The following is a 24,817-nucleotide window of genomic DNA, read 5'->3' on the forward strand; positions in this document are numbered from 1 at the left end:
GTTGGGTGTAGCGGTCCATTTGGGGTCAGGATTCTGATGCCCCCAGTGGAGGAGATATCACACCACCACGTCCAACAAGCGGTGAGGACACCCGCAGGCACACAACCAAGCCCGGGGCGGGCAGAGAAAGGCAGAGCCTCAGCCCTCCGAGAGGGAGGGAAAGGGAGAGGGCCCGAGGCTGGAGCGGCCTGTGCGCCCAGAGGTGGGCTCTGCAGCTGGAGGGAGAGGGCCCGAGGCTGGAGGCTGGAGGCGTGGGGACAGCTGGAGGGAGGGGGCCCGAGGCTGGAGCGGCCTGTGCGCCCAGAGGTGGGCTCTGCAGCTGGAGGGAGAGGGCCCGAGGCTGGAGGCGTGGGGACAGCTGGAGGGAGAGGGCCCGAGGCTGGAGGCTGGAGGCGTGGGGACAGCTGGAGGGAGAGGGCCCGAGGCTGGAGCGGCCTGTGCGCCCAGAGGTGGGCTCTGCAGCTGGAGGGAGAGGGCCCGAGGCTGGAGCGGCCTGTGCGCCCAGAGGTGGGCTCTGGCGTGGGGACAGCTGGAGGGAGAGGGCCCGAGGCTGGAGGCGTGGGGACAGCTGGAGGGAGAGGGCCCGAGGCTGGAGGCTGGAGGCGTGGGGACAGCTGGAGGGAGAGGGCCCGAGGCTGGAGGCTGGAGGCGTGGGGACAGCTGGAGGGAGAGGGCCCGAGGCTGGAGCGGCCTGTGAGCCCAGAGGTGGGCTCTGCCTGGGGACAGCTGGGCTTTCTCTGCATGCTTCGGCGACTCCCCGTGTTCGATCTTCATTTACGCCGAGGCACTGGGGTCTGAGTTGAGCCAAGCCTCCCAGGCTCCCCGTGTGAGTGCGAGGCCCCCGGGGCCTACACCCCGCCGGGCGCCTCCTTCTGGACACCGGGGCGGGGCTCGGGCCTGCAGCATCCCACCCCCCTCGTGTGCCCGCCCCTCAGCCATCTAGATTGGCTGGAAGATGCCAATCATAGGCCTATCCTAGGCCTTGCCTGCGATTGGGCTACGTGGGACACGTGACCTGTCAGCCCAGCATTCTTTGCGCCTTCAGCCGCAAGGCGGCAGCGAGCGGCCCTCGACGCCGCGGTGGGACGCGGCCGCCCCGTGCCTTGGCGGTTCTCTGGGGCCATTCTGCCCCGCTGAGCCTTGACAGGAGAGTCCAGGAGCTGTGCGGGCCCTGCAGAGGGTGAAGGCCTCGACGCCGTGTAAGGTAAAAGCGCAGGGGAAACAGACGCGCGGGCAAGCCGCCTGTGGGGACGGGAAGGAGGAAGGCCGCCGGGCGGAGTGAGGCAGGCTGCGGAGGGGCGTGGCCTGGCCTGGTGGGCGTGACCAGCCACGGTGGGCGGGGCTGGCCTCAAGCTCCTCCCAGGCGCCACAGCCTAGTCCTTCACAGCCCGGGCGCTGGGGGCTGGCCCAGGGGTCCCTGGTGTGGCCATTTCCAGTGTGGCTTGTAGCACTGTTATCTGTTCAGTCAGGTGAAGGAGAGGGGTGTGAAAGCTCGTAGCTTGGGGTCTGTGATGATGACGTCAGCAAGTACCCTAGGCTGGCCTGGAATTTGTGATCCTCCTGCCTCAGACTCCTGTGTGCTGGGATTACAGGTGTGACCACCACACCTGGGAAGAACTGAGTCTAATTTTTTCATTTGTTTTGATCCTGGGCCTTGAACTTAGGGTCTGGGCTCTGTCCCTTAGCTTTTATGCTCAAGGATTACACTCTACCACTTCAGGCACACCTCCACTTCTGGCTTTTTGCTGGTTAGTTGGAGATAAGAGTTTCATGGACTTTTCTGCCCAGACGGGCTTTGAATTGTAGCCTTCAGATCTCAGTCTCATGAGTAGCTAGGATTACAGGTGTGAGCCAGCAGCGTACAGCAAGAGTCTAGCTTTCTAGGCCAGGGCTGAGGGCTTGTGGATAAGATGGCTGAGAGTTGCCTGGCTGGAGTTAAGCCAAGAGGGGAATCTTTGTCATCTTCTGCTCTGAGCTAAGGCAGTTCATGAAAAAAAGTAGAGCTGCTGCATAGGGCGGATCTTCCAGAGAGGGTGGAGGGCAGGAAGCATGCATCTGGTCAGCTGCCAGACAAGTAGTAAGCCTTTGGAAGTAGCAATCAGTACTTGGGGTGGTGTGAGGTGTGAGTGGTGCATGCTCTGATCTAAGTGTGGTGGTCCAGGAAGCCACACAGGTGTGTGTGTGTGTGTGTGTGTGTGTGCGTGCGTGCACGCGCAGGTGCATGTGCATGCATGTGTGCATGCACACACATGCTCATGACCTTCCAGGCACCTCGGGAGCCAGCACAGAGGACACCTCTGTTGACATCTTGGCTGAAGCAAGGTGAGCAGGGAAGGAGGCTTGCTTACAGACACAGATGGATTGGGGCAGATGGCTCAGGATGGGTGGGCCTGGGGCAGAGTGACCATCTTTGTGCTGCTGCCATCAATGGAGCTGGCTTGCTTTTCATGCTGTGTTCAGCACTTTCTTTGTGTATTCTTCTTTCTCCCTGGAAGGAACGATCCCAGGCTCCCCTGAGCCTCCAGGAAGGCTGCTCTGGGTTCCTGGGTGGAGGAGGGGAGCTGCCTGCGGCGAGCCAAAGGTCTCAGAGTGTGTGGTCCCCCAGAGCCCATGTTTCTTTTTGTAGTCACATTTGATAAAACTTGTGCTTGAAAATGGGGCATTTATTTTTAGCTTCTCCAGATGGCAGGTTTTGAGGCCAAGATAGACTGCTGCCACTCCATGCCGCTGGCTTTGTGTCCGCTTCAAAGAGGTGGGTCTGTGCAGCGCTCCTCCTGTCTCATCTGTTCCTTGTTCAGCCATCATGTCGTTGGGTGGCCCAGTTCTCACCAGAGGAGGGCAGCTAGGGGAGAAAACACTGTCATGGGTCAGGAGCCTGGCCATTGTGAGCACCAGAGCTGGCTCTGGCTGACTTGGGCCCTGAAGAAGCACGTCTGGAGGTTGCTGGGTTGTTCCTGGGAAGAGTCACCAGAGGGCCTGGGAAAGCCTCTGCCTGCCCTGTGTGTGGTGCAGAGCTTCAGGAGATGCCTGTGGGCCACGGCGCGGGCATCTGTTCTCCCAGCCTTACTTTCCTGTCTGAATGGCGCCGTCACCTCGTTGACACTTTCTTCTTGGATTCTCGTAAAAACAACTGCTCCTGCTCCGTGGAAGCCATGGTGAGTGTCAGGTGTTCTTCCTGCGACCCAGGCTTCCGTGCATCTGGCTGCCCTGAGCTGAGCAAGCATGGGGACCCTCACCTTGCCGGTCCCCCTCACTCCCACACACAAGTGACTTTGGAGGAGGAGAGGGAGATACGATGTCTTGTCATCAGGGGCAGACTCTGAGCGGGTGGAGACTCCCAGCGCCCTGTGGTTTCTTTCCCTCACTGTAGACGGACTTGGCCAGGAAGGCTGATGACAGACAGTGGGTGTCTGAGACTCACTGTGGACCTTGGCAGGACTGGGTCTCCTCATTTGTAAAACGGGGCTGCTAGGCCTGCTGGGTGTGGCGCTCTGCACCGTGCCAGGGAAGACAGCATAGGTAGACTCCTCTGGGGTCCACAGCACGGCTGCCAGCATGGCTGATACGGCCCTGCAGGGCACTCTGCTTGCTCTCTGGGTTCTTGAGTTGGGAGAATGTATTTGTGCACTTATCCCAGGCAGTGGCAGGCTGGCCGGCCTTTTAGAATGTAGCTGCTGAACTTATTTCCAGGTTCTGTGACCCGGCTGTGTCCCTGACCTGCACCTCATGTAGGGCCCAGGGCCCGACCGCCTGGCCCTCTCCCTACAGGGCCACAGTTGTGGTCTGCCTTACCTTTGACTTTTAAGCACATGGCAGGTACTCTAGAGCAGAGATGGAGGCAGCTTCTGGAGGGCAGAAGAGAGGTTCTCAAGTTCTTGGCTACCTGTGTTCCTGAAACTACACAATTTGGATGTCCGGTTAACTTGTGGCACAGCACTGAGGGCAGAGTTGTGGGGTCAGCAGATTCAGGGGGCAGCTCCAGACGCGACTTGCTCCTGTGAGGTGTGCAGCAGGACCACTCCAGGGCGGCATGCCCGTGGACAGAGCAGGTGGGGTTTGCTCAGCCTCGGGAGTGGTCAGTGGGCTGCTCTCCCCTTCTGGCAGAAGGACCCTACCACGCTCTCTCCGCGGCGTCTCGGGTCCCACAGGCAGGCGCTGGCACCTGGAGTGCTCCCGCACCTCCCCCATACCCGTCACCGAAGATGCCACGGGCCGCCCGGGGAGGCGGCACAGTGAACCTCCAGAACAGAGCCCGACAGTGTTGAGACAAGAGGTAGGCAAATGGGTTTCTTTACATCATTTTTCTTTTCAAAGGAAGACAGTTGTGTGGCATTCATCACTAAACATGAAGATTTTGTGCATCTTCAACAAAACGGGAGAACTGATGAAAATTGAGGACTGCCGCCGACCTCGATGCGTATTACTGACAAGAACCACCAGGGGGCGACATGACACAAGGGAGGGAGGACCGAAAGCCCAGGACTCCGTCAAAACCACCTCTACGAAAATCTCAGACACATTTGTATCGTAGCTAAATGAAAATACTGACCGTGATGCAGTGAAAGCATTTTAATAGGAAATTAACTGATCACACAATGTTGTTTCAATGTTGTTTTTATTTCAAACTTAAATGACTGCATATTCCACAGTCTTCTGATGAGCAAGGCTCCAGATTAGGGTGAGGTCTTCTCCACATTTCACTCCTCCAATCATTTTTAATTTACGCTGTGCATTGATATGGGCTTCTCAGTTCAGAAAACAAGGCACTATAACTATTTTATCGGCTACATTAATACATTGAAGAAAGGTTCATCCTCTCATTAAATACACAGCATTTGAATACAATATGGTTTATGCAAATTAGGTTCAAAACACCCAAGGCACACACTTTGCTTTTTCCTTTTGTTTTCTTCTCTGTATTTATTGGAAGGCTCATATTAAAGTTTCAGAATTGCTATGAACCAAGAGTTCCAGAGTAGAAGCTATGAACAGTGAGTGTTATAATATTAACATAAAACAGTAAAGACATGGAGACATGGCACGGGGCGTGGAGGGGAACAGTTACCAACCGTGTGCACTGACTGGGTAAGGGTGGGGTCTGCTGAAGTCGAGGGTCCGGAGACAGTCGGTTGCGCCGCCACAAGCCGGCGGTCCCCTGTGCATGCAGCTGCCTGCCCCGCCGGCCACCGAGGCGTTTCTCCACTTGCACACGAACACGCTCACCACAGGTACAGAGATGCATTCCAGATCACTGCTTATTCAAATGTGTCCAAGTTCAGGCAGAAGAAAAAGTCTTCCAATAATTTGTTTCCCCTAATAAGACATTCTAATCCTCATGTAAGAAAGAGGTCTGGAAGAGACAGTTGGCTGTGATGTTGGGGTGGTGAACTATTAGAAGGTGAGGCGGGGGTAAAACTACAGAGACTGAGGGATTATTTAGACTTCTGCATGAACTGGGGACAGGTCAAAGTAGAAGAAGCTTTAGAAGCTGAGAACCCATTTCCACTGAGGCAGCTGGAGAGGTTCAGTATTTGAAGTTAAACACAAGCTTCCTTATGAAGCACAAGAGAACAGCGCGGGTCTTCCTGGCTCAGCTCTTCGCCAAAAGACACACATTCTCTTTGCTCCAGGCTTTAGTGTGTGGCTGGCTTATCAGAGTGTTGTCGGGCTATGTCAGCCAAAGAGGCTGCCCAGATCTGCCACTCCTAGGCCGGGCCTTATGGCTAGAAGGCAGTGTGCAGGGGCTTGGGACAGCTGTCCTCGCAGGAGGGCCGGCAGAGCGGCTCAGACTCCTGGGCGCGCCTAGGCCAGGCCTCAGTCCCATCCTGTGGGCACCGGGGCCCCCGGTCACAGAAGCCCATTTAGACATTTGGCACATTTCTGAGATAGTATACACATTTTCATTTAGACATTGAAAATACGTAAGGAGAGGGAACCACGACTCATAGATCAATAAAAAAAAGGCCTTTTTACTCAGTGAGTTTCTAGAGGTAAAGCTGGCTATGACATTTCCAGTATCCTACATAGATCGCAAGGTTGGCAACTCCACGTTTGTTTAGTTCAGACAGTTTTCACTGTTTGCAATCAGAACCACGACCTTAGTGCAAGAGTATATTTATTTTTTTTTACAGTAATTTTGGTTGCCATACAAGAGATTTAAGGATTGGGAGAAAGTGCAAATTACAGGAGCTTTTTTTTTTTTTTTTTTAATAAAGTCTAAAAAGAACAAAAGCACAAAAGTAACAGCAACATAGATAATGCGAACATGTGTCATTACACAAACTATAGTGTGAAACATATTCGTATTTAAAAAACAAAAACAAATTGTTAATGAGAAAATTAATTTTTGAGGCTCACACACAAAAAGTCGTTGCCAGATCAACTGGATAGTGTTTGCTTGTTCAATAACTCAGAAAAAAGTCACCATTTTATTAACTAAGGTACCACAAATAATTATGTAAAGTCCAGCAAATCAACAGTCACATTGAATCAGTTTTTATAGTGTATGAATTAACCTAAATGTGCACAGACACCTGGAAAAGGTATCTTGGCAGGTATACATAATTTACATCTTGAGATTTTGGTTTTGTATACACAATTTTACAGAAACTAGGCATTTGAATGCAATTTATTTAAATTACAGTATATAACAAAAGTGGATCTTAAAACCTGGAATAATATTAACATGATCATTATATGAGCAGTTTAACATTTGCCCCGCCACAAGAGAGAGTCCTGGGACAGGGCCGAAGGGGAGGGAGAGAGTGGGCAGCGACTGAAAGGAGGGACTATTGCTTTCTCAGCTGAATCACCTGGTAGAGCTAGGGATGAGTCATCTTGGCAATGTGTGTGTTTTGTTGGCCAGTGCGGGTTCTGACAGGCGCCACAGGACCACGTGTGCTGTCAGCTCCCGAGGCTTCCGGTTAGTGGCATGTGGCTTGGAGTTGTAAGGAAGGGAGTAGCCGTCGTCACTGACCGGCCGCCTAAGTTTAGTGGACGCAGAGCCACCAGATCTCCTGTCTGGCACCCTGCCTGGCACTGACTGTAGAGGTAATGCCAACTGAAGGCAAAGAATGATCTGCTGAAGTGGCTGCTGAGGAAAATTTGCAGTGTTGCCCAGTGGAAGACAAAACACATGGTAGAACCACCATTTTCCATTTTCTGAGACACTGGGGCAGCCCCCCCCCCCCCCCCCGTGGCCGGTGGGGAGCTGGGTTTGGAATTTCTCTAGAGTGATACTTAACTTGCCTTAAGGTGGTAAAAAACTGAAAGTATACAAAGCAAAGCGCCTTAATTTAATACTCGGCTCGCTTCCTGTCGGGGCGGATCAAATCACCAAATGGAAAGATGGGCCTGCCAAAGGATTTGGAACAGAATAAGGTCAAAGACTTGGTCTCCAAACTGAGTGAGAGAGGAGAGAGAGAGAGAGAGAGAGAGAGAGAGAGAGAGAGAGAGAGGAAAGGAGAGAAAACACATGCGTGCGCAGGGGAGGGGCGTGGGTGTTTTGCTTTTGTTTTTGGAGAAACTGCTGCATTATGAATTGTAACATCTTTTGAAGAAATAATTGTCTTTCAGCGATGAAGTTCTAGCAAAGATAGAAAATATAACACAGCTCTGCTGGTTCAGATGCGTCCAGATAAAGTTGATTTAAAAAGGTCTTACTTGTGTAATTATCCCACAGAAATAGTGTCAGTAAGTCACAAAAGTTTTGTTCTTTCACTTTCTAGCACTGAAGTGGCACAAAGGCTGCCCAGTAGACCAGCCACTTTTTTTCTTAAAATATTGTGCTTATAAACTATCTGTACACCTATTTAAACTTGCAGTAAAGAAAGAGATTTTTAAATTGCTAAATTTTATGAGTTCATTCTAGAGTTGTTCCAGACCTCATCAAACACGTGGTCATGAGCATAAAGAAAAAAAAAGAAAAGAAATCATGTCTTATAATTAGAGATGGGCTGGGCTAGTTCTGAAATCATAATAAAACCAAACACCTGACACTCGTGTCTCCTCCAAGTGTGGGAGTGTGTGGAGAGCCTGGCTGGGTGCTCTGTGGCCGGTGTGCCATTGCTGACCTCCCTTCGACGTTAGAGGTATGGTTTTGGGGAGGGAGGGTGGGGGAGACCCCAGGGCCAGAAGGGGGCAGGCTTAGCAGCCCAGCCAGAGGCAGGGCTGAGGTTCAGGGGTGCGCCCTGATGTCCTTTCTGTGTGCCTCTGCCCTTCCCCTGCATCCTGTGCCCCGCCCCGCCTCTCCCCTGCCCTGGGTCCTGCCCCACTCCCTGCCCACAGGGCTCTCTCAGACCCTGTGGTACTATTAAGACAAGCTGGTGGGATCCCTGGACACCCGAGAGAAGGGGGAAAGGCCCTCAGTCCACCTTGCTTGGCCTCTGAGAGCCGTGGGGCCATCTGAGAGGCAATGCTGCCCGTGCCAGGCTTAGGTGGAGGGCCCGGCAGCTCGCCGGCTCCTGGCCGAGAATGCCGGCTCACCGGTGGCGGCACGTGCACGCCTCAAGCCTGTGTCTTCTTGTCCGTGTCAGAGTGGATGCTCACCTGCCCCAACCGTGCGGAGCTCAACAGGCCTTCCTCAATGGCTGGAAGGAACCGTGAGCGGCCGAGCCCTCCCTTCTCGCCCTCCCAGGTCGGTGCTCCTGGAAAAAGGCCTGTTCTTGTCCTGGAGGAGGCTGAGGGTCCTGGCGGCTGCGCCCTGGCCGGCCCCCTGGCAGGCCTCACTCCTCGGGATCGAGTCTGTGTGCTTTACCTAACTCTGCGTGACATCTGCTTAGCCACCTTGGAAATATACTAGTCAATTGGCAGAAAGCAAGCAAGTGAGCTAAGCAAAGCTGGGCACGATCCCATGTAAACGCCCACCATGGCCAAGAACCCGTGGGCAAAGAACCATGCTGCACCTCACAGGAGGAGACAGGCAAAGATTCGGACAGGAAGAAAGTGAGTCTCTACCTTTCAGGCCCAGGAGGCCCTGGCCAAACCCGTCTGGGAGCATCTCACTGCAAACAAAGCACAGGAGACAGACAGGAGCAAGTGAGCAGCGGGCTTCCTCCAAGAGGCCACGGGACTGAGAAAAGGCCACGTGCCGGGCCCGGGAGTGGGGAGAGCTGCCCGGGAAGCGGAAGAGGGAGGTCTCAGGAGGTATCTGGAGTGCATCGGTGTCTGCCTATGCGAGCAGGGATCCCACGTGACCTCCATGGGAGCCCCGGGCCCGGCAAAGCCAGGCCACCGCATGCAGGGAGGCGTGCTGCAACCCACCATGTTAGAAAACCCCTCCCCGCCCCCCCCCCCCCCGTCGGACAGAGGCTGTCCACAAAGCCCCGCTTGGGGAGCCGGACATTTCAAGGCGCTGGCTTGGCCACACCCTGGACACCCTCAGCACTTCTTTGGGTACTGGGAGACAAACCCTTGAGCGGAGCTGGTGCTCGCAGACTGCTTGGCCATCGGATGTTTCAGCATGAGCCCATCTCTACTTATAACAAAACATCTATGAAGGTGAAGAACAGCCGTCCTTATCTGTCCAGCAGCTGTTTCAAAGCCCTTTCTATGTTCATCCTGTGCCCGACCCGAGTCACCCCCAGATCGATCAGGTCTTCCTTCTGAAGGTTTGGTAAGTGACTGCCATCGATCTCATTGTCCATGAAGGTCTCTTTGTGTTCGCCCAAGTTCAGGCTTTCCAGCCAGTCTGCCACATCTGGTTTAGTCCACAGGTGGACAGGCTTAGTTGTAAAAGGCTTATTTGAGATTGGCTGTTGAAGTATTGAGGGAGATGGTGACCTGCTGCGGGGTGCTGGGTTCAAGCCAAATAGGTCCCCGGCAGGGGACTGGCCTGGAAGGCTGAAGACGTCGGAGAGTGTGGGAGAAGGAGAGGCGGCGGCGGCAGGCAGAGGGGTGGGCAGAGCCTCTTTGCTCATCTCTGTTGGTGAGACCACAGGGCTCGGGGCGCGTCTCGTAACTGAGGTCCTACTTTCATAGTCGGGGGGCCGGCTCTGCAGGGTGATGGGCTGGGAGGCGCCAGGGCGGACAGTGAAGGTGACCGTCGTGCTCCGTGCTCCCGAGACAGTGCTCAGGACTTCCGCGCCTCTGAAACAGCAACAGAGAGAGCATTACAGCGGGTCCCGAGAAGCAAGGAGGCCCCGGGGCGCAGCGGAGCGCCCGCGCCAAGGCCGCCTGCGCCGGGACGGCGGGCGAGGAGCAGGAGGCGGAGCGGCCTCAGAGCAGCACAGCACAGCAAGCCCGCCCCGCCCCCGCCCCGAGAGCCGGCAGGGCATCCCCTCAGGGCGTGGAGGGTGCCTGTGACGGCCACGGACAGAGGCCATGCACCCTGGAGAGCCCCGCTCTGCGCTGCCTGGCTGGCCTCTCAGATGCCCTGGCTAAAGGCGCTCAGGGCTCGTGTGGTCAGTGTCAGGTCTGCCCGGGCCATGCCGGCCCTGGGCAGAGGCCTCCCCACCTCCTGGCTAAGTCTCCGCCCAGGATCTGTTACCTACGTAACTGGCAGACCTGGAAGCAGTCACCTCCCCCTCCTGCTAGGTCACGTCCTGGGCCACCTCTGGCCACGGCTCCCATCTGACTTTAGGAGGGTCCCAGGCCCTGAGGTCACATCCGGATCCAGTGTGGTCACATCTTTCCCCACCTGGCCACACCTCTTCCTGACCCTGGTCTAGATAAGTCCTGGCGGGGGTTAGGGGGGTGCGGGGAGTTGGGCGGGGGTGGGGGGGTTGAGTCTCCCCTTCCGGCCATGCCTCTCCACTGTGCACGTGCATGGCGGGGACAGCAGGTTGTAAATAAACTCCTTTTCCTGTCTGAATAGCACATGGTGTTCACTTCATCCGCTACTAGTGAAACTACCTACTAATCTTTACAGTGGCTGGTCCGTCCTAAGCAAGGACTTCTCAGATGCCCACTGGACAGGTTCACTGCAGGACGAGGGGAGGCTCACTGGCAGAATATGACCTTCTGACCAGAAGCAGAGGCTGATGGGAACCCCACCTCCCAGCAGTGGACACGGGTATCCACAGGACCCCCTGCCTGTCCCCCCCGGGAGCTGGGGAGGAACGGCCCCCTCCCAGGTCTCAGTAGAAGGGGGAGGGGAGGAGGACACACCTGTCCTTGCTCACCTGTGTGGAAGTGGGTTTTTGTGAGACCTTCTGTCACCGGCTTTAGCCTGGCAGGCGCGTGGCCGTACCCGGGAATGTTAGCACCACCGTGGAGCCCGCTGCTCCCTCTGCTGTCCCCCCCACCCGTGGCCATGCACACCGCAGAGGAAACAGAGGCTGCATCTCGGCACCAGGCTCACCAGCCCACCCACCAGGATCTGGTCGAGCCAGGATGTGCCAAATGCCAGTTTAGGTGTGGGTGGAGCCCACACGTCCCCGTGCCTTTCTGTGTAACCCGGGCCTCACTTGCTCCCACCTCTGGGGAGGCTGGTGGGAAGTGAGGAGCCCTGAGCTGTGTCAGTCGTGGGGCGGGATGACGGGCTGTGTCCCCCCACTACCGGCTGGTCTGGAGTCTGCCATGAGCCAGACGCCCCTGACCCGAGTCTGCGTGATACAGACACTGGGCATTAGCATCATCTGCTTAGGCCCTTTGTCTGTCTGTCTGTTGTGCTGGTCCTGAGTGCTGTCATGGTCCCTTAGGATTTTTTGCTCATGGCTGATGCTTTACCACTTGAACCATAGCTCCATTTCTGGCTTTTGGGGGTTAATTGGAGAGAAGAGTCTCCGCACCCTTCCAGCCCAGCTGGCTGTGAGCTGTGATCCTCAGACCTCAGCCTCCTGAATACGATTACAGGCGTGAGCCACGGGCTCTTGGCCCCTTTAGGGTTGCCAAACACTCCAAGTGAGAAGCTCCTGGAGTGGAGGGAGGGAGCGAGCGCAGGGGCCCTTTCCTTTGGGCTGCTTTTCTTTTCTACCTGCTACGTGCTGGGGGGGGGGGGGAGCCCCAGGTGCTTACCTGGAAGCTCTCAGCCTCACGGTGCTTGGGTTAATGTATTTGGTCATTATTTCAAGTATGGAACATTCCAGAATGAGGGAAGAGGGGCACATCTGAAGGGAGAGCGTGCCATGGCCTTGTGTAGTGTCCGTCCTATTATGAGAAGGATTTCCAGGGCCGGTGGTGGACACCGCAGGCCAGGGACAGCTGGGTGAGGACCCCAGCCCTCACTTCCTGGCATCTGTGACCAGCCTGTCCCTGAGCCCGCCCCTGCACGGGTAGGGGGTCCCACCAGCAGGCCCGGGAAGCCCTGCCACACCCTGCCACTGAGTCCGAGCGGAGGCTCTGGAGCCACGCGGGCAGCTGAGGGTGTAGGTGCTGAGGTAGGACGGCCCGCACGGCAGGGCCAGCCCGTGCAGGGTCCCTCCACGGCGCAGGTGCATCCGTGCTCAGAGGCCAGTGCCCGCACTTGCCAGGCCAGCGGAGCTGACACCGTGGCTCTGAGCAGAGGAGCCTGGGGGAAGCGGGGAGGATGTGCGGGCGGGCGGAGCACATCCCGCAGGAGCGCCCGGCTCAGGCAAGGCTGCCCGTTCTCTAACACTGCCTTGTGGGGGGCTGTGCTTTGACCCTGACACTCGCCTGTCCTGTGGTCCTGCTGGGAACACCCGGCGGCCCTTCTGACCCACATCTGCCCTAGCCCGTGCCCTGGGGCCTCTGAGCCCGCCCCACTGCCGTGGAAGGACTTCCCCCGCAGCCCAGGCTGACCCCGAGGACAGGGGGAGCAGGGACAGTGGCACACAGAGGACACTCATCTCGGCAGGCACGCGGCACTTACTTCTGTTCAGCATGACCCTCTTCTGCAAACACCCATCATGGGAGCAAAGGGAAATGAGACAACACTGCAAAATCAATTAAAAAGCAAGAACACAGCAGCTTCCTTCCGGGGTGGGATGAAACGGCCCGGCCTGGGCCCAGCCGGGGTCCGTGGCAGCCCTTAACCCGGCAGGCTGCCCACCAGCCCAGAATCTGGAGGGTGGCCGCTCTCTTTCATAGCAGACAGGAAATCCACAGCCCCGCCTGCTTTGGCCTCTGACATTACAGCCCTGGAGGGCAGGAAGGCAGAAGGAAGGGTTCCAGCCTCTCCTGGAAACCTCGGAAGCAGCTCACTGTTAATTCCCTAGCTCGGGCCCTGGAGACCTTTTTCCTTCTGTGGCTCGGGAAGGACAAATGAGCATCTCTAGTGGAATCTGGGCTTTGCCCCGGTCTGCACCTTGAGACGGTGGCCTGTCAGCCCACCCAGGGATGGCCGACTCGGCCCTGGGCTTGGGGTCCACCCAGCACAGCTAGCTACAGAAGAGCGTAATTGGAAGCTGAGCAGCTGGAGCAAAGGCCTGGCCAGCTGGCCCACCGTGTGTCTTCCCAAGAGCCTGATCCCCTCCCGTGAATCACACCGATATGATTCACTGGATCCTCCCTCATGCGCAGATCATTATGTTGCTAAGCAACCGCGGGTCTGCCGGCGGAACACACAGGGATCTGCTGCCCTGATTTAGAACAGGCACACATACACACACTCACAAACACCCCCTTCTTGGCTGATCACTCTAGCCTGCCTTTTAAATTAAATTCATATAGAAACATAAGGGGGGAAAACGCAGCCCAAGAGGGAGCGGAGCCACTCGGAGAGCCACTGCTGTTTCCTGAGAGACGCAAATGGCTTGCAGATTCAGTTCAGCCCTTGAGCAGCAGTGGGGCCCACAGCTGCTCGGGGCCCTGGACTCCTGCTGCCTGCCCCGTCCCCCACGGCTCCACACCACTGCTGGAGTTCACACTCTTGGTGTGAACTGGCTCATCTCTACTCTTAAGTCTCTGTTGCAGACTTTAGTGCCCAGCCTTGTTGTGTGAAGTCCCTCTGCCTGTACAGCCTCTCCGTGATGGGCACTGAAGCAAGAGCGGGGTGCTGGACTGCTAAGATGCCTGTCCCGGGCCTGCCACTGGGGCCTGGGCTAGTGCCCCTCTCTCCTGCGGAGCTCATGTTTCCCCGCGTCTGACTCTGAACCCCCCTTGGTTCCCGTGATCGCTCAGAGGTGCTGTGCACCTCCAAGGGCCCTGCTCTCTCCAGTCCCCTGTCGCTGTCAGGTGTGGGGTTGTGGGTCTCAGGCCGGTCTCCCCGGCTGGGCAGCCTGGTGACCTAGGCCTGCGAGGGCTGCTTTGGGGCTGGTGTCCATTCTGCTGGGGACCCAGGCTTCCTGCTGGGGGCTGACACCTCGGCAGTGCAGGAGGGAGCCCAGCTTTCAAAGAGAAATTCTCCTGCCGGATGGGGAGATGAGACGCGCCGCCATGTGTTAGGCAGTGGGCAGTCCTGTGCTGGTCTGCAGACACGCAGGGGCCCAGCTAGCTGCTGAGTGCCGCCGATCGCCCCCCTCCCCAGCCCGTCACTGCTCGGGGGGCCCGGGCATGAAACGCCCAGCCATCTCGTCCATTTAGGAGTTGCCGCTCTGGAACCAGCTGGCCAGAAAGAACATTTTAACAGCTCACATGATGGATGGCCATGCAGAGCCTGCCACGGTTGTGGGACGTGGGGATAGGGGTGTGCACTGTTGTCAGTGGGTGCAGGGTGGAGAGCTGGACAGGGTGGACCTCTGGGCAGTTGAAAGCCCCTGGGGGGGGTCCTCTAGGACCCGGACATCCGTGGACGATTCTCTCACCAGAGTCTGTGCCTCAGTGAGGTCCACGCCAACTTCTGGTCCACGTTGGATTCACCATCCTCAGCCCATCATCAGAGGGCTGACAATGCCCAGGCCTCTGGCCCAGGAAAGCCCATGGGGGAAGCCACAAGAACCCCCACAAGCGTGCACTCGCGGCCTTGTTCTCTTCTCCATGGAGCCAGTGCAAATCCAATACAGAAGAACAGTCTCGTTTTGCTTTAAAAATGATGCCTGGATCAGGCGCCGGTGGCTCATGCTTGTAATCTGAGCCACTCAAGAAGCTGAGATCTAAAGATCACAGTTCAAAGCCAGCCAGGACAGGAAAAGTCCATGAGACCCTTATCTCCAAGAAACTACCAAAAGCCAGAAGAGTTGTGGCTCAAGTGGCAGAGCACTAGCGTTGAGCAAAAGAGCTCAAGGACAGCACCCAGGCCCCCAATTTAAGCCCCAACACTGACACATGCATGCACGCGTGCGCGAGCGCGCGCGCGCACACACACACACACACACACACACACACACACACGCACTGAGCCTGGTTTGTCAGGTATACTTCAGTGAGGCTGAGGGAGTAGAGCATGGGTTTCTTACAGCTCAGCCAGAGTGGAGGGGGTGAGCAGTCTAGGAGGTGGTTTCCTGGGTTCTGAGACACCCATTTGTCTCCAGCACACAGGCCCGCCTTATCTTGAGCCCAGACCTCCAAAGCATCCTTCCCAGGACACCCTAGGATGCCCCTGGCCACACAGCGGTGCCAGTGCCGGGCCTGGGGTGTGGTCTGATGGCTCTCGTCCCCGGTTGACGCTTATGCTTCCTGTGGCCTGCTCTGCCCGGGGCTCCCTGCCCCCACACCAGGGGCCTGCGTGTGCATGCCAGGTATCCCGATGTCACTGCCTCACGGCGGTTCCCCTCAACCACCAGCCTGCACTCAGCACATTTGGGGTTCTTTGGTTAGTGTTTGTTGTCCTTTCCCACTGCAGGAACGCGAGCTTCCCAAGGGAAGAGGGGCCGTGTTTTGTGGATCAGTGGTAAGGCCTGCGTGCCAGTCTGCCCATCCTCTGAGGGCCCTGGCGTCCTCCTCGTGTCCTCTTCCTGCTCCTCCCCAGGCCTGCCGCAGGGCTCAGGCAGAGCAGCAGCTCGGTGAACTGCCAGCCAGTAAGCTCAGCCCACGCCCAAGGATGAGGGCACATTGGTCCGAACCTGGGCAGCTTGTTTGTACCAAGCGCTCTGCTCTTAAGACCACAGAACGCCATGGACACCACAGATGCTCAACACCTTCTGTGATGTAAGAAGCAAGCACACTGGGAGAGGAGGGGAGAACTGAGGCTCGGGAGGTCAGAGCACGGTGCAAGCTCTGGACGTGGGACCACTGCATAGCCATCCTAGTGCGAGCAGCGGGGCTGCAGTGTGCGCCCCGGTCCTGAGAGGAGAGCCGGGCGCTGCAGCCGCACCCATGCCGCAGCTGGCCAGTGGTATAGGTCGGGAAGCCTGTGCCTTAGTGGTGGCTGTGCAGACCTTGGGTGTAGACTCCCCTGCAGGTGCTCAGTGCCCCGGACGCCATGGACTGAAGAAAGTCCCCTGTCTTCCTTTTGACAATGTATTTAATCACGAGGTCTCCAAACACCATGCCATCTGCAATGCGAGGAGCCACTTCGAGGAGTAGAAGCTCAGTCCTGACACTGCTTAAATTAAACATACCCAGAAAAGCAAAGAGCCTGGCATCCGGTTCCCTACCTCCTCCTGGGTCCTGGCCAGCGAGGTGTGGAGCGTCAGAAAGGCTCCAAGGGCAAGGCAGCTGTATTAGAGCACACTCGAGGACTCTGGTGCCCACCTGAGGACTGAGGCCTGAGGACCATGGGAGCTTGCCCCGTTCTTGTTTCTATGGAGATGGGTTTTTGCACCACGGCCTGTCTTCATTCGAAAGCCGGGCTGCTTGTCATTCTTCCTCTTCCGGTAGGAAGGACTAACCTCTATCCACTTTCAAGCCTCCTTTTGTTCAGTGGAATTCATAGCTCTGAATTTTTAGATGCATTTACAGTGGCAGTGAGACACCCAGGCTTGAGAGTGCCCTCACGTGGGTAACCCGCAGTGCAGGTGGGGGAGAGGCGCATCAGCGGTAGGTGTGAGCAGACAGGACGCTCCATGTCTGAAGAAGCGAGGTGCCCGTGCAGAGGGCGTGCGTGGTCCCCTGGCTGGCCACAGTGCGGGTCGCATCCTCCAGGGCTTGTCCCCGGGGCCCTGCCTGGTGGGGCCCTCAGGTCAGGGAAAGGCAGGTCGGAGCTGAGGCCTTGCTCTTCGCTGAGGCCGGAGTGTGGGCCTGGGCTGTGGGCAGGAAAGGCTGCCGCGGCCCTGGGCGAGCAGCAGGGCCAGTGACGTCACAGCTAGTGGCCGTGCTTGCTCACGGGTGGTTGCAGGCCTCCCAGGAGCCTCTGCTTTCCCAGCCTCAGAGCAGCTCCGCCATCCCCTCCGCGACCTCCAGGCCCTCAGGCTCACAGACTGGTGCTCATTTGGTACTGGCCTTTCCTTCCCCAGCCAGCTCCTGGGTTCTGCACCTTCACTGCAGGCCCCTGCTTCCCAGCTCTGGCCTCCAGCCTCTCATCTGTGCAGTGGGACTCTGCAGAGACCCTGTTGCTGGTGCCAGTGAGACAGGGTGTCTAGCAGGTGGGAGCTTCAGAGGGGATGGCTGGCCCTCCCACGGAGTGACTCGGGTGCTGAACAGAGTGGCCAGGAGGTGGTGACTTTCGACCAGCAGGCGTGGCTCACGGCTGTTCTCTTCAAGCAGTCTACCAGGATTCCCTGGAGATGGGGTCTCTGAGACCCCTCCCTCACTGCTGGACACTCACCTAGAGAAGGGCACAGGTATAGCCCCACTCCGCTGTGGCAGCCCAGGAGTGGCCCTTGCACTCAGGCTGCCCTGGATGTGCGGTGGACCTGCATGCCGGCCGGGGGCCCTGGCTCTGGGTGGACCGCGCCTCCTCACCAGCACGGAACAGCGGATGTGCTTCTGCAGCTGTGGGGTCGTCTTACTCTAGAGCAGTGCGAATGAGGGGAGGGAGGGCCAGAAGCATTAGTTTGAGTCCTGGCTCTGGCTCCACCATGCAGGGACCAGCAACTCAGCCTCTCTGAAAAATGGGTTGACTACCCGTCTCTGCCCTCCCGTGTGGTCATCAACACTGTACGCCCAGGAGGGGATGCCTTACGTGGAGAGCACTATGAGGCCTCCGGCAGACTGAGGAGCTCCCTGAGCCCAGTGTGTAATGTTTGCAGGCGAGTATGCGCGTGTCCATCAGAATGGGATTCCTAAGGCGTTTGCGTCCTCTCCACCTGGCTGGTGGGCGGGGCACTGGTCAGCGTGCTGCCTTCCCAGGCTGCCAGCCGGTACTGCTCGGAGGGCATGGGAGCCAGCCGGCTCCTCTGTGGTGTGCATCACACGGAAAGGCCGGCCTGCTGGTGGTGCACACCGTGGACATGGCCAAGGCAGGCCATGTGAGTAAGACGGCTCGGCCTGCGTCCCAGGACCCGAGTGCAGAGCGATCTCGCTGATGACCGAGTTCGCTTGTTTGAATCAGATGCCTGCCCAGGGGCAGGGGGAGGATAAGGAAGCTTCATTAGTCTCTATGATGAAACCCGAGGAGCACTGGCCTGGGCGCACTGGGCCGGGGCCAGTCCCCCAGGGGGAGACGCGGCCCGGAGCTGCGAGGGCTGCCGTCCCCGTGAGGCTCAGAAATCATTCCTCATTTATTTCATGCTTAAACCCTGCGTGCTGCCACCCATGGCTGACTGGGGACAGCCGGAGGCTTTTCCTTGTGATGCTGGAGTGGGGTGAGCTGGCAGAGAGGCCTGTGCTCCTCTGTGAATTCACCAGAAACAGTGCCCCCAGCCCTCAGAGCCTCCCTCCTTCCACCACCAGCGGGTCTGCGCCCTCGCCCGCGTTCCGCCGCCCCCGCCCCCGCCCCACGCGCTCCGCCGCCGCCCCCGCCCCACGCGCTCACCACCCCCACTCGACGCAGCTACTCTCTCGCAACTGATGTGAAGCTTATTTGGTTTTAACAAGACTGCTTGTTTTCAGGGTGCTCCTAGCAAAGAGCTGAAGGGCACAGTGCAGAGAGCTGAGCTTCCCGGGGGTGGGGGTGTGTGTGCAGTGACTTGTCTCCTGGTCAGTCTTTAGGTGTGTGTGTCGCATGCTGCCAGGGTGTCTGTGGCCTGGACTAGGGTCCTGGGGTCCAGGAGGATGGCAGAGGACGCAAGGCCACGGCCTAACACGTGTGGCCAGCACGGGCGTGGCGAGTCCCCTCTTCTCGTCTGCTTGGGCTGCTGTCTAAGGGCTTGTCTCCTGGCTGGCACCGGCGGACGGCATGCGTCCCGGCTAGCTGTGAACTTACCTTGGAGCAAGGCTGCCAGGCTTGACTCCGGCCGGCGACTCCAGTCCTTCCCCCGGCTTTGCCGATTTCTCTCGGTTCATTTGCTGCAGGATTGAGTTCAATTCACTAATGACATTAGCCTTTGGGCCTGAGAGAATCGGGCTTTTGACCTCCGTGATGTCACCCCACAGCTTGGAGGTCCTTGGCTGGATGACCTTGGCCACCCCGGACTGGACACTGCCCGGCGGCGGCGGCGGCGCGGGCGGGGGGATGACAAAGCCATCCGCGTCCTCTTCCAGCAGCGCGTCCTGGTAAAGGGCATTGCTTTTGTGAATTATGGGCTTCATTTTTGGCTTCGGAGGTACGGGGGGCTTGTCCACCACAAACGCTTGCCCGTCTGCATAGACTGTGCAAGTGTCCATACTGTCCCCACCTTCGGAAGACAGGGTGGAGATGCTGGACACTGTGGAGATAGTGCTGGTGGTCTCGAGATGGTGGTCGCTGCTACTCCGGCTGTCCACCTCCTCGATCCCCGAGTCGGCGACGGCGTCAAAGCTCTCAGGAGGTGGCAGGAACGAGGCAGGCAGACAGTTGGAGAGGCCGGCTGGCTTCTTCCTGTCTGCAGAGGTGGCTGGCGGGCTGGAGCTCAGCAGAGGGGACGGAGGGGTGTCGTTTTCCTTCGGTTTGACCAGGTCGGTGAGAGCGGGGACAGAAGCGGCACGGTCATCGGGAATATCAAAACTATTTGCAAATTCCAGGGGAGGAGGCAATGGCTCTGTAAAAATAAAATCCTCATCCAAGTCCACGGATGCCAGGGGGGGAGGAGGGATGCGGAATGGCAAGACCACCGCCTCCTCCACGGAGCCTGCCGTCACCATGGTCCTGCCGGGCGCAGCGGCGGGCTCGGGGGCAGCGGAGATCTGTAAAGCACCTTCGGTTTCGGAAACGCCTTCCGGCACCGCGGAGGGCGAGTGGTCTGGCTTCAGGTCCACGTCCTGCTTCTCCTCCTCTTCCTCCAGGGGCCGGCCCGCCTTGGCCATGTCCACGGTGTGCACCATCAGCAGGCCGGCCGACTTCTGCTGGGCCGTGTCCACGATGTTGATGAGCATGTTCTTCTTGTCCTCGGCCCCCCGGGCCCTGCCCAGCTCCGCCTCGTACTTGTTCTCCGTCTCCTGCCGCCGCAGGGGCCCCCGCGTGTTCTGCCTGGTGACCGGAGGGAAGCCGGCCTCCACGCTGGGCCGCATTTTGGTGTCAATGTAGAGGGGCTTGTTGAGGTCAGCCTTGGGGGCCTCCCCCTTGGGCCCCTGCTGGGACTCCTTCATGGCCCGGTCCCTCGCAGACAGCGCCAGGGCCAGCGGGGAGCTGGGGTCCAGCAGCCGCCCTGTCAGGGGGTGGACGTAATTCTCGGGGCTGGCCGCGCCACCGCTCTTGGCAGGTGCCGGGCCGCTCTCGGGCCCCTTGGCCTTGGCTATGGAATTCGGGGGCCTCGCGGCCTCCCCCTGAGCACTGGCCTCCCCAACACCGACAAAGTGGTTCTCCGGCTCCCTGGGCGCCGTGCCCGGGGTGGGCGACGCGGGCTGCTCAGCACCATCCTCCTCACCAAACCCGCCCTCCTCAGGGAACTTGGAGGGCCGCGCCCGGGGCGCCGGCGGACCCAGGCCCACGTCCTCATCCCCCAGGTCGGTGGAGAGGAAGGCCGGGGAGTTCCTCCTGGCTTCCAGCCGCTTCTCCCGGTCGCGGACAGCCCCGGCAATGGCGGCCGCGAAGGGGCTGCTGACGGTCAGGCTGTCGTCGGGCCGCAGCTGGCCCGGCGGCTCGGCGGCCTGGGGGTCGATCTCCACGCTGCTGCCCTGGCTGCTCTTGCCGCTGCTGCTGGTGGAGGGCTCCTTGACGATGATGGTGGGGATGGGGATGGAGCACGTCTTCTCGGGGCTGTCCTCCACGTTGGACTGCTTCACCAGCATGCCCTTGCGCCTGGCCGGCTTGGCAGGGACGTAGACGGCCTTGCTGGCGATCTTGCCCACCTCTGAGTACGGGTTCTCCGGCATCTGGCCCCGCTTGCTGCGGAAGGTGGCCTGGGGCGCGGCGCTGCGGTTGTAGAGGTCTTCCGAGTCCAGGGAGTAGCGGTCCAGCTCGCGCCGGTAGAACATCCCTTTCTCCCGCATCATGGTGGCCACGGTGTCGGATCTGGTGGCTGGGGACACCCTGGCGGCCGCGTTCTGGTTGAATGCAGGCGTGATGGTCCCGTAGACTCTTGGAGTCGGGGACTTGGGGCAGTTGTAGGTGGTGGGGGAGGGCGGCGGGGGCGACGGGGGCACAGACTGCGGCGGAGGGGGGATGTCCTCCGAGGTGTCTGGCATGGACAGGCTTCGGGTGAACTTCAGCATCGGAGGGGCCAGAAACTGCCGCTCTTCCTCCGTGATTCCTGCGAGGAGAAGACAGGCCACGTTCAGCACAGCAGCACACAGACACCGCACAGCAACACACAGACGCCTCATGCACACTTTCAGGGCTGAGCAACACACGGCATCTCCACGGCTCACAGATGCGGCGACACTGGTTTGTGGTGACACGCAGCGCAAGCCACAGCGCGCGAGGCCAGTGATGCCCGCGTTAGCCAAGAAGCAAAGCAAAGCAAAGCGCAGGGCTGGGGGCGCTGTGCACGCATGCTGCACACAGGAGCCGTGTTCACGTGCACGCGTGGAGGGGGTGTGCGTGGTGTCCACTCTGAGACCAGAGCGACGGGCCACGGGCAGGTCTCCAGCTCACACCCTGGCCATCTGACCTCCCCGTGAGTGCGTGTGCGTGTGTGTGTGTGTGTGTGTGTGTGTGTGCGTGTGTGTGTGTGTAGGTGTGCATGCGGGAGGAGGGCGGCTGGCGAGAGCAGCAGGCATCCATCCCTGCCCACCTGGCTGAGGGTCCCTGAAGGCCTCAAGTTTTATCACCTGACCCTACACTAGGACCGCAGGTCTTGCTGAATTTGCTCATGTGCTTGGGTTGGCCTACGGAGCCGAGGGCTGAACCGCTGCTGAAATGGCTTCTGAGCGTGGTCGTGCCTGCCTGGCTACCATGCCGACCCACCGCCTGTCAGGAGAGCTGGCTGCAAGCTAGTGGTCCTGGGCATGTGGAGAGGAGGCACTGGTGCTGCTGGTGGTCTCTGAGGAGGCTTTGTCGCCTGACGTTGGCAGGCCACGGTGAGGACGGTGTGCGTTGCACCCCGGCCGGGGTCCACAGCCGGGGTGGTGCAGGAGGCTGGCTCAGAGGAAAGGCGAGTCTGGTCTGGAGCATGCTTCCAGCTCAAACCAGGGGTGGGGTCCTGGGCAAAGGTGCAGCAATGGGTCTGCCCGGCCCTGGCTGAGTTGCCATGGAAACTGCATCCTCTGGAACAGGGCCTTGAGGTGGGGCAGCTTATCACGAGTTAACCAGGGCCCGAGTGCAGCTGACTGGCACGAGATCAGGGTCATGTTCTGAGACTTTTGATTAATGAAAGCATGTGGGTTTTGAACAGGAGTGAGAGTGGGTCCATCAAACTCCATCTCCCAAAGCACTGGCAAGGCCCCGCTGTGGTCACGGTGTCACCCAGTGTGACTGCAGACTGGGGAAACGGAGACACAGACACAGACACAGACACAGACAGAAGCAGTGCACGGCAACGGACACCAAGGACCAGGGTCTCGGGCTGGGGACATGCGGGTTTCCCAAAGAGGCAGCAAAACGAATTACTGGGGGAATCCCCAGGACAAAATACAGCCATTTATTCCAATGATAAGGGTATTCCAAATTTAACATACTCCTGTGGGGATAACTTGGCAGTTCAAAGATCAGGTTCTTAGTTGCGTAGTAGTGCCTCTGTTTTGGTGGTCTTACCTTCCCAAGGAGTAATAATTTAAGAATACACCTTATAACCTGGGGTACATTCAAAGTACAGATTGTCGAGCGGAAGGCTCACTGACCTGATAGAAAGATTCTGCTGTCTGAGGGGGAGATCAATCGTTATTAACCAGTACAGATCCAGAGGTGCGTGGAGGCGTGGAGGCGCTGAGAGCCCTGCGGGGGTTCAGGGGGTGGGGGGGAGGGGGAGGGGGAGGGGAGGCAGGGGGAAGGGGGAGGGGAGGCGGGCAGCCACTGGGAGTGGCAAGCTTCATGGGTGGCAGAAACCACTAGGTCACTGACAGCTACTGCCGCCTCCTCCCAAACAAGAACAAGTAAGCCCTGCCTCCAGCAGCATTTCTAGAACACACAGAACCATGTTCCCTGGGACTGGCCTGGGGCTGGCCTGGGGCTGGCCTGGGGCTGGCCTGGAACTGGCCTGGGACTGGCCTGGAACTGGCCTGGGACTGGTCTGGACTGGCCTGGAACTGCTCTCAGACTGGTCTGGGATTGGCCTGGGGCTGGGCTGGGCTGGCCTGGGACTGGTCTGGGATTGGCCTGGGGCTAGCCTGGGCTGGTCTGGACTGGCCTGGGACTGGCCTGGGATTGGCCTGGGGCTAGCCTGGGCTGGTCTGGGACTGGGCTGGACTGGCCTGGGACTGGCCTGGGATTGGCCTGGGGCTGGCCTGGGCTGGTCTGGGCTGGACTGGGCTGGGCTGGGCTGGTCTGGACTGGCCTGGGACTGGCCTGGGATTGGCCTGGGGCTAGCCTGGGCTGGTCTGGGACTGGGCTGGACTGGGCTGGACTGGGACTGGTCTGGACTGGCCTGGAACTGCTCTCAGACTGGTGTGGGATTGGCCTGGGGCTAGCCTGGGCTGGTCTGGGACTGGGCTGGACTGGTCTGGACTGGCCTGGGACTGGCCTGGGATTGGCCTGGGGCTAGCCTGGGCTGGTCTGGGACTGGTCTGGACTGGGCTGGACTGGGCTGGACTGGCCTGGGACTGGGCTGGACTGGGACTGGTCTGGACTGGGACTGGGCTGGACTGGCCTGGGCTGGACTGGGCTGGACTGGGACTGGGCTGGACTGGCCTGGGCTGGACTGGGACTGGCCTGGACTGGCCTGGGCTGGCATTGAGCCAGAGCTGAGGCAGAGCCGCACATAACACCTCTTTCCCACCACAAGTTCTACCGGGAATGGCAGTGGCCTGGGCTGCTAGGGAGGTTATTGGTAGCTTCCACCAAAGGGACCGTCTCTGGGGGTCGGGCTTCGTTTGGCCTGCCCCCGCGTCGGTGGGGGTCAGGGGTGTGAGCGAGAGAGGCAAGCTGCTTTCTGCAACACACAGGGCACAGTTTCATTTGCATTCAAGAACTGACCCGGCTGCCTGGAGAAGTCTGCTTCTTGAGCTTGTCCTAGGAAATGGGGACCGTAGGGAGTCTGTTCACCCTGCCTGCTGCCCTCCCACCCTCCACCTTCCCTCCTTCCACACCACCCTCTCCACCTGCGGGGACTGTCACACATGACCTGGCTTCTAGATTAGAGAAAGCACCCTGGACTTCCTGTCCGTCAGGGGAGAAAGGCTTCCCACCCCTCGGGGTTCACACGGTGACCCGAGGGGAGGAGGGCGTCTGCGCAAGCCGCTCTAGGGGCCCAGGGCCCAGGACTCCCCGGGGCACCGGGGACTGCAGCTGCAGGCCAAGGGCGGGCCAGGCTTCTTACCTATGGACTTCTGCCTTCGCATCGTGCCTCGAGGGAGGCCCAGAAACGGGCCTGTCGGGCTCCCAGGAACGGTGGGCGTCATGACCGCGATCCCTTGGCGTTCGTACACAGACTGCAAACCAGAGAGCTGGGGTGAGACGGGGCCCCATCCTGGGACCAGCAGCCGGGGGGGGACTGGGGTGTGGCGGGCTGGTCGCTGTGGCCTCCCCGGCTGTCCAGGGCCAGCACTG

General features: G+C 59.0%; 1 protein-coding gene and 1 long non-coding RNA gene across 4 annotated transcripts in view; one reads left to right on the forward strand and one right to left on the reverse strand.

Annotated features, from left to right (window-relative positions):
- The first annotated feature begins 1,133 nt into the window (after positions 1-1,133).
- Positions 1,134-4,570, forward strand: LOC138818695 (uncharacterized). The gene is made up of 4 exons (XR_011369205.1): positions 1,134-1,204; positions 2,268-2,322; positions 2,674-2,752; positions 4,315-4,570. It is a non-coding gene; the product is annotated as an uncharacterized lncRNA (long non-coding RNA).
- Positions 4,571-9,299: 4,729 nt separating this feature from the next.
- The window catches only part of Shank2 (SH3 and multiple ankyrin repeat domains 2), a 300,166-nt gene continuing 284,648 nt past the window's right edge, over positions 9,300-24,817 (reverse strand). For 2 of the 3 annotated variants that reach the window (XM_070009648.1, XM_070009647.1), the window contains 4 exons: positions 24,588-24,699; positions 22,954-22,974; positions 19,022-21,425; positions 9,300-10,086 (listed from right to left, as the gene is read on the reverse strand). In XM_070009648.1, the coding sequence (XP_069865749.1) occupies positions 9,516-10,086; positions 19,022-21,425; positions 22,954-22,974; positions 24,588-24,699 (3,108 nt within the window). In that variant the 3' untranslated portion in view covers positions 9,300-9,515. Of the gene's footprint in view, positions 10,087-19,021; positions 21,426-22,953; positions 22,975-24,244; positions 24,281-24,587; positions 24,700-24,817 lie in introns of all 3 variants that reach the window. The other variant, XM_070009650.1, reaches the window with a different exon arrangement.

Source organism: Dipodomys merriami, unplaced genomic scaffold, assembly GCF_024711535.1.
Source record: "Dipodomys merriami isolate MVZ:Mamm:240054 unplaced genomic scaffold, mDipMer1.0.p SCAF_78, whole genome shotgun sequence".
NCBI lineage: Eukaryota > Metazoa > Chordata > Mammalia > Rodentia > Heteromyidae > Dipodomys > Dipodomys merriami.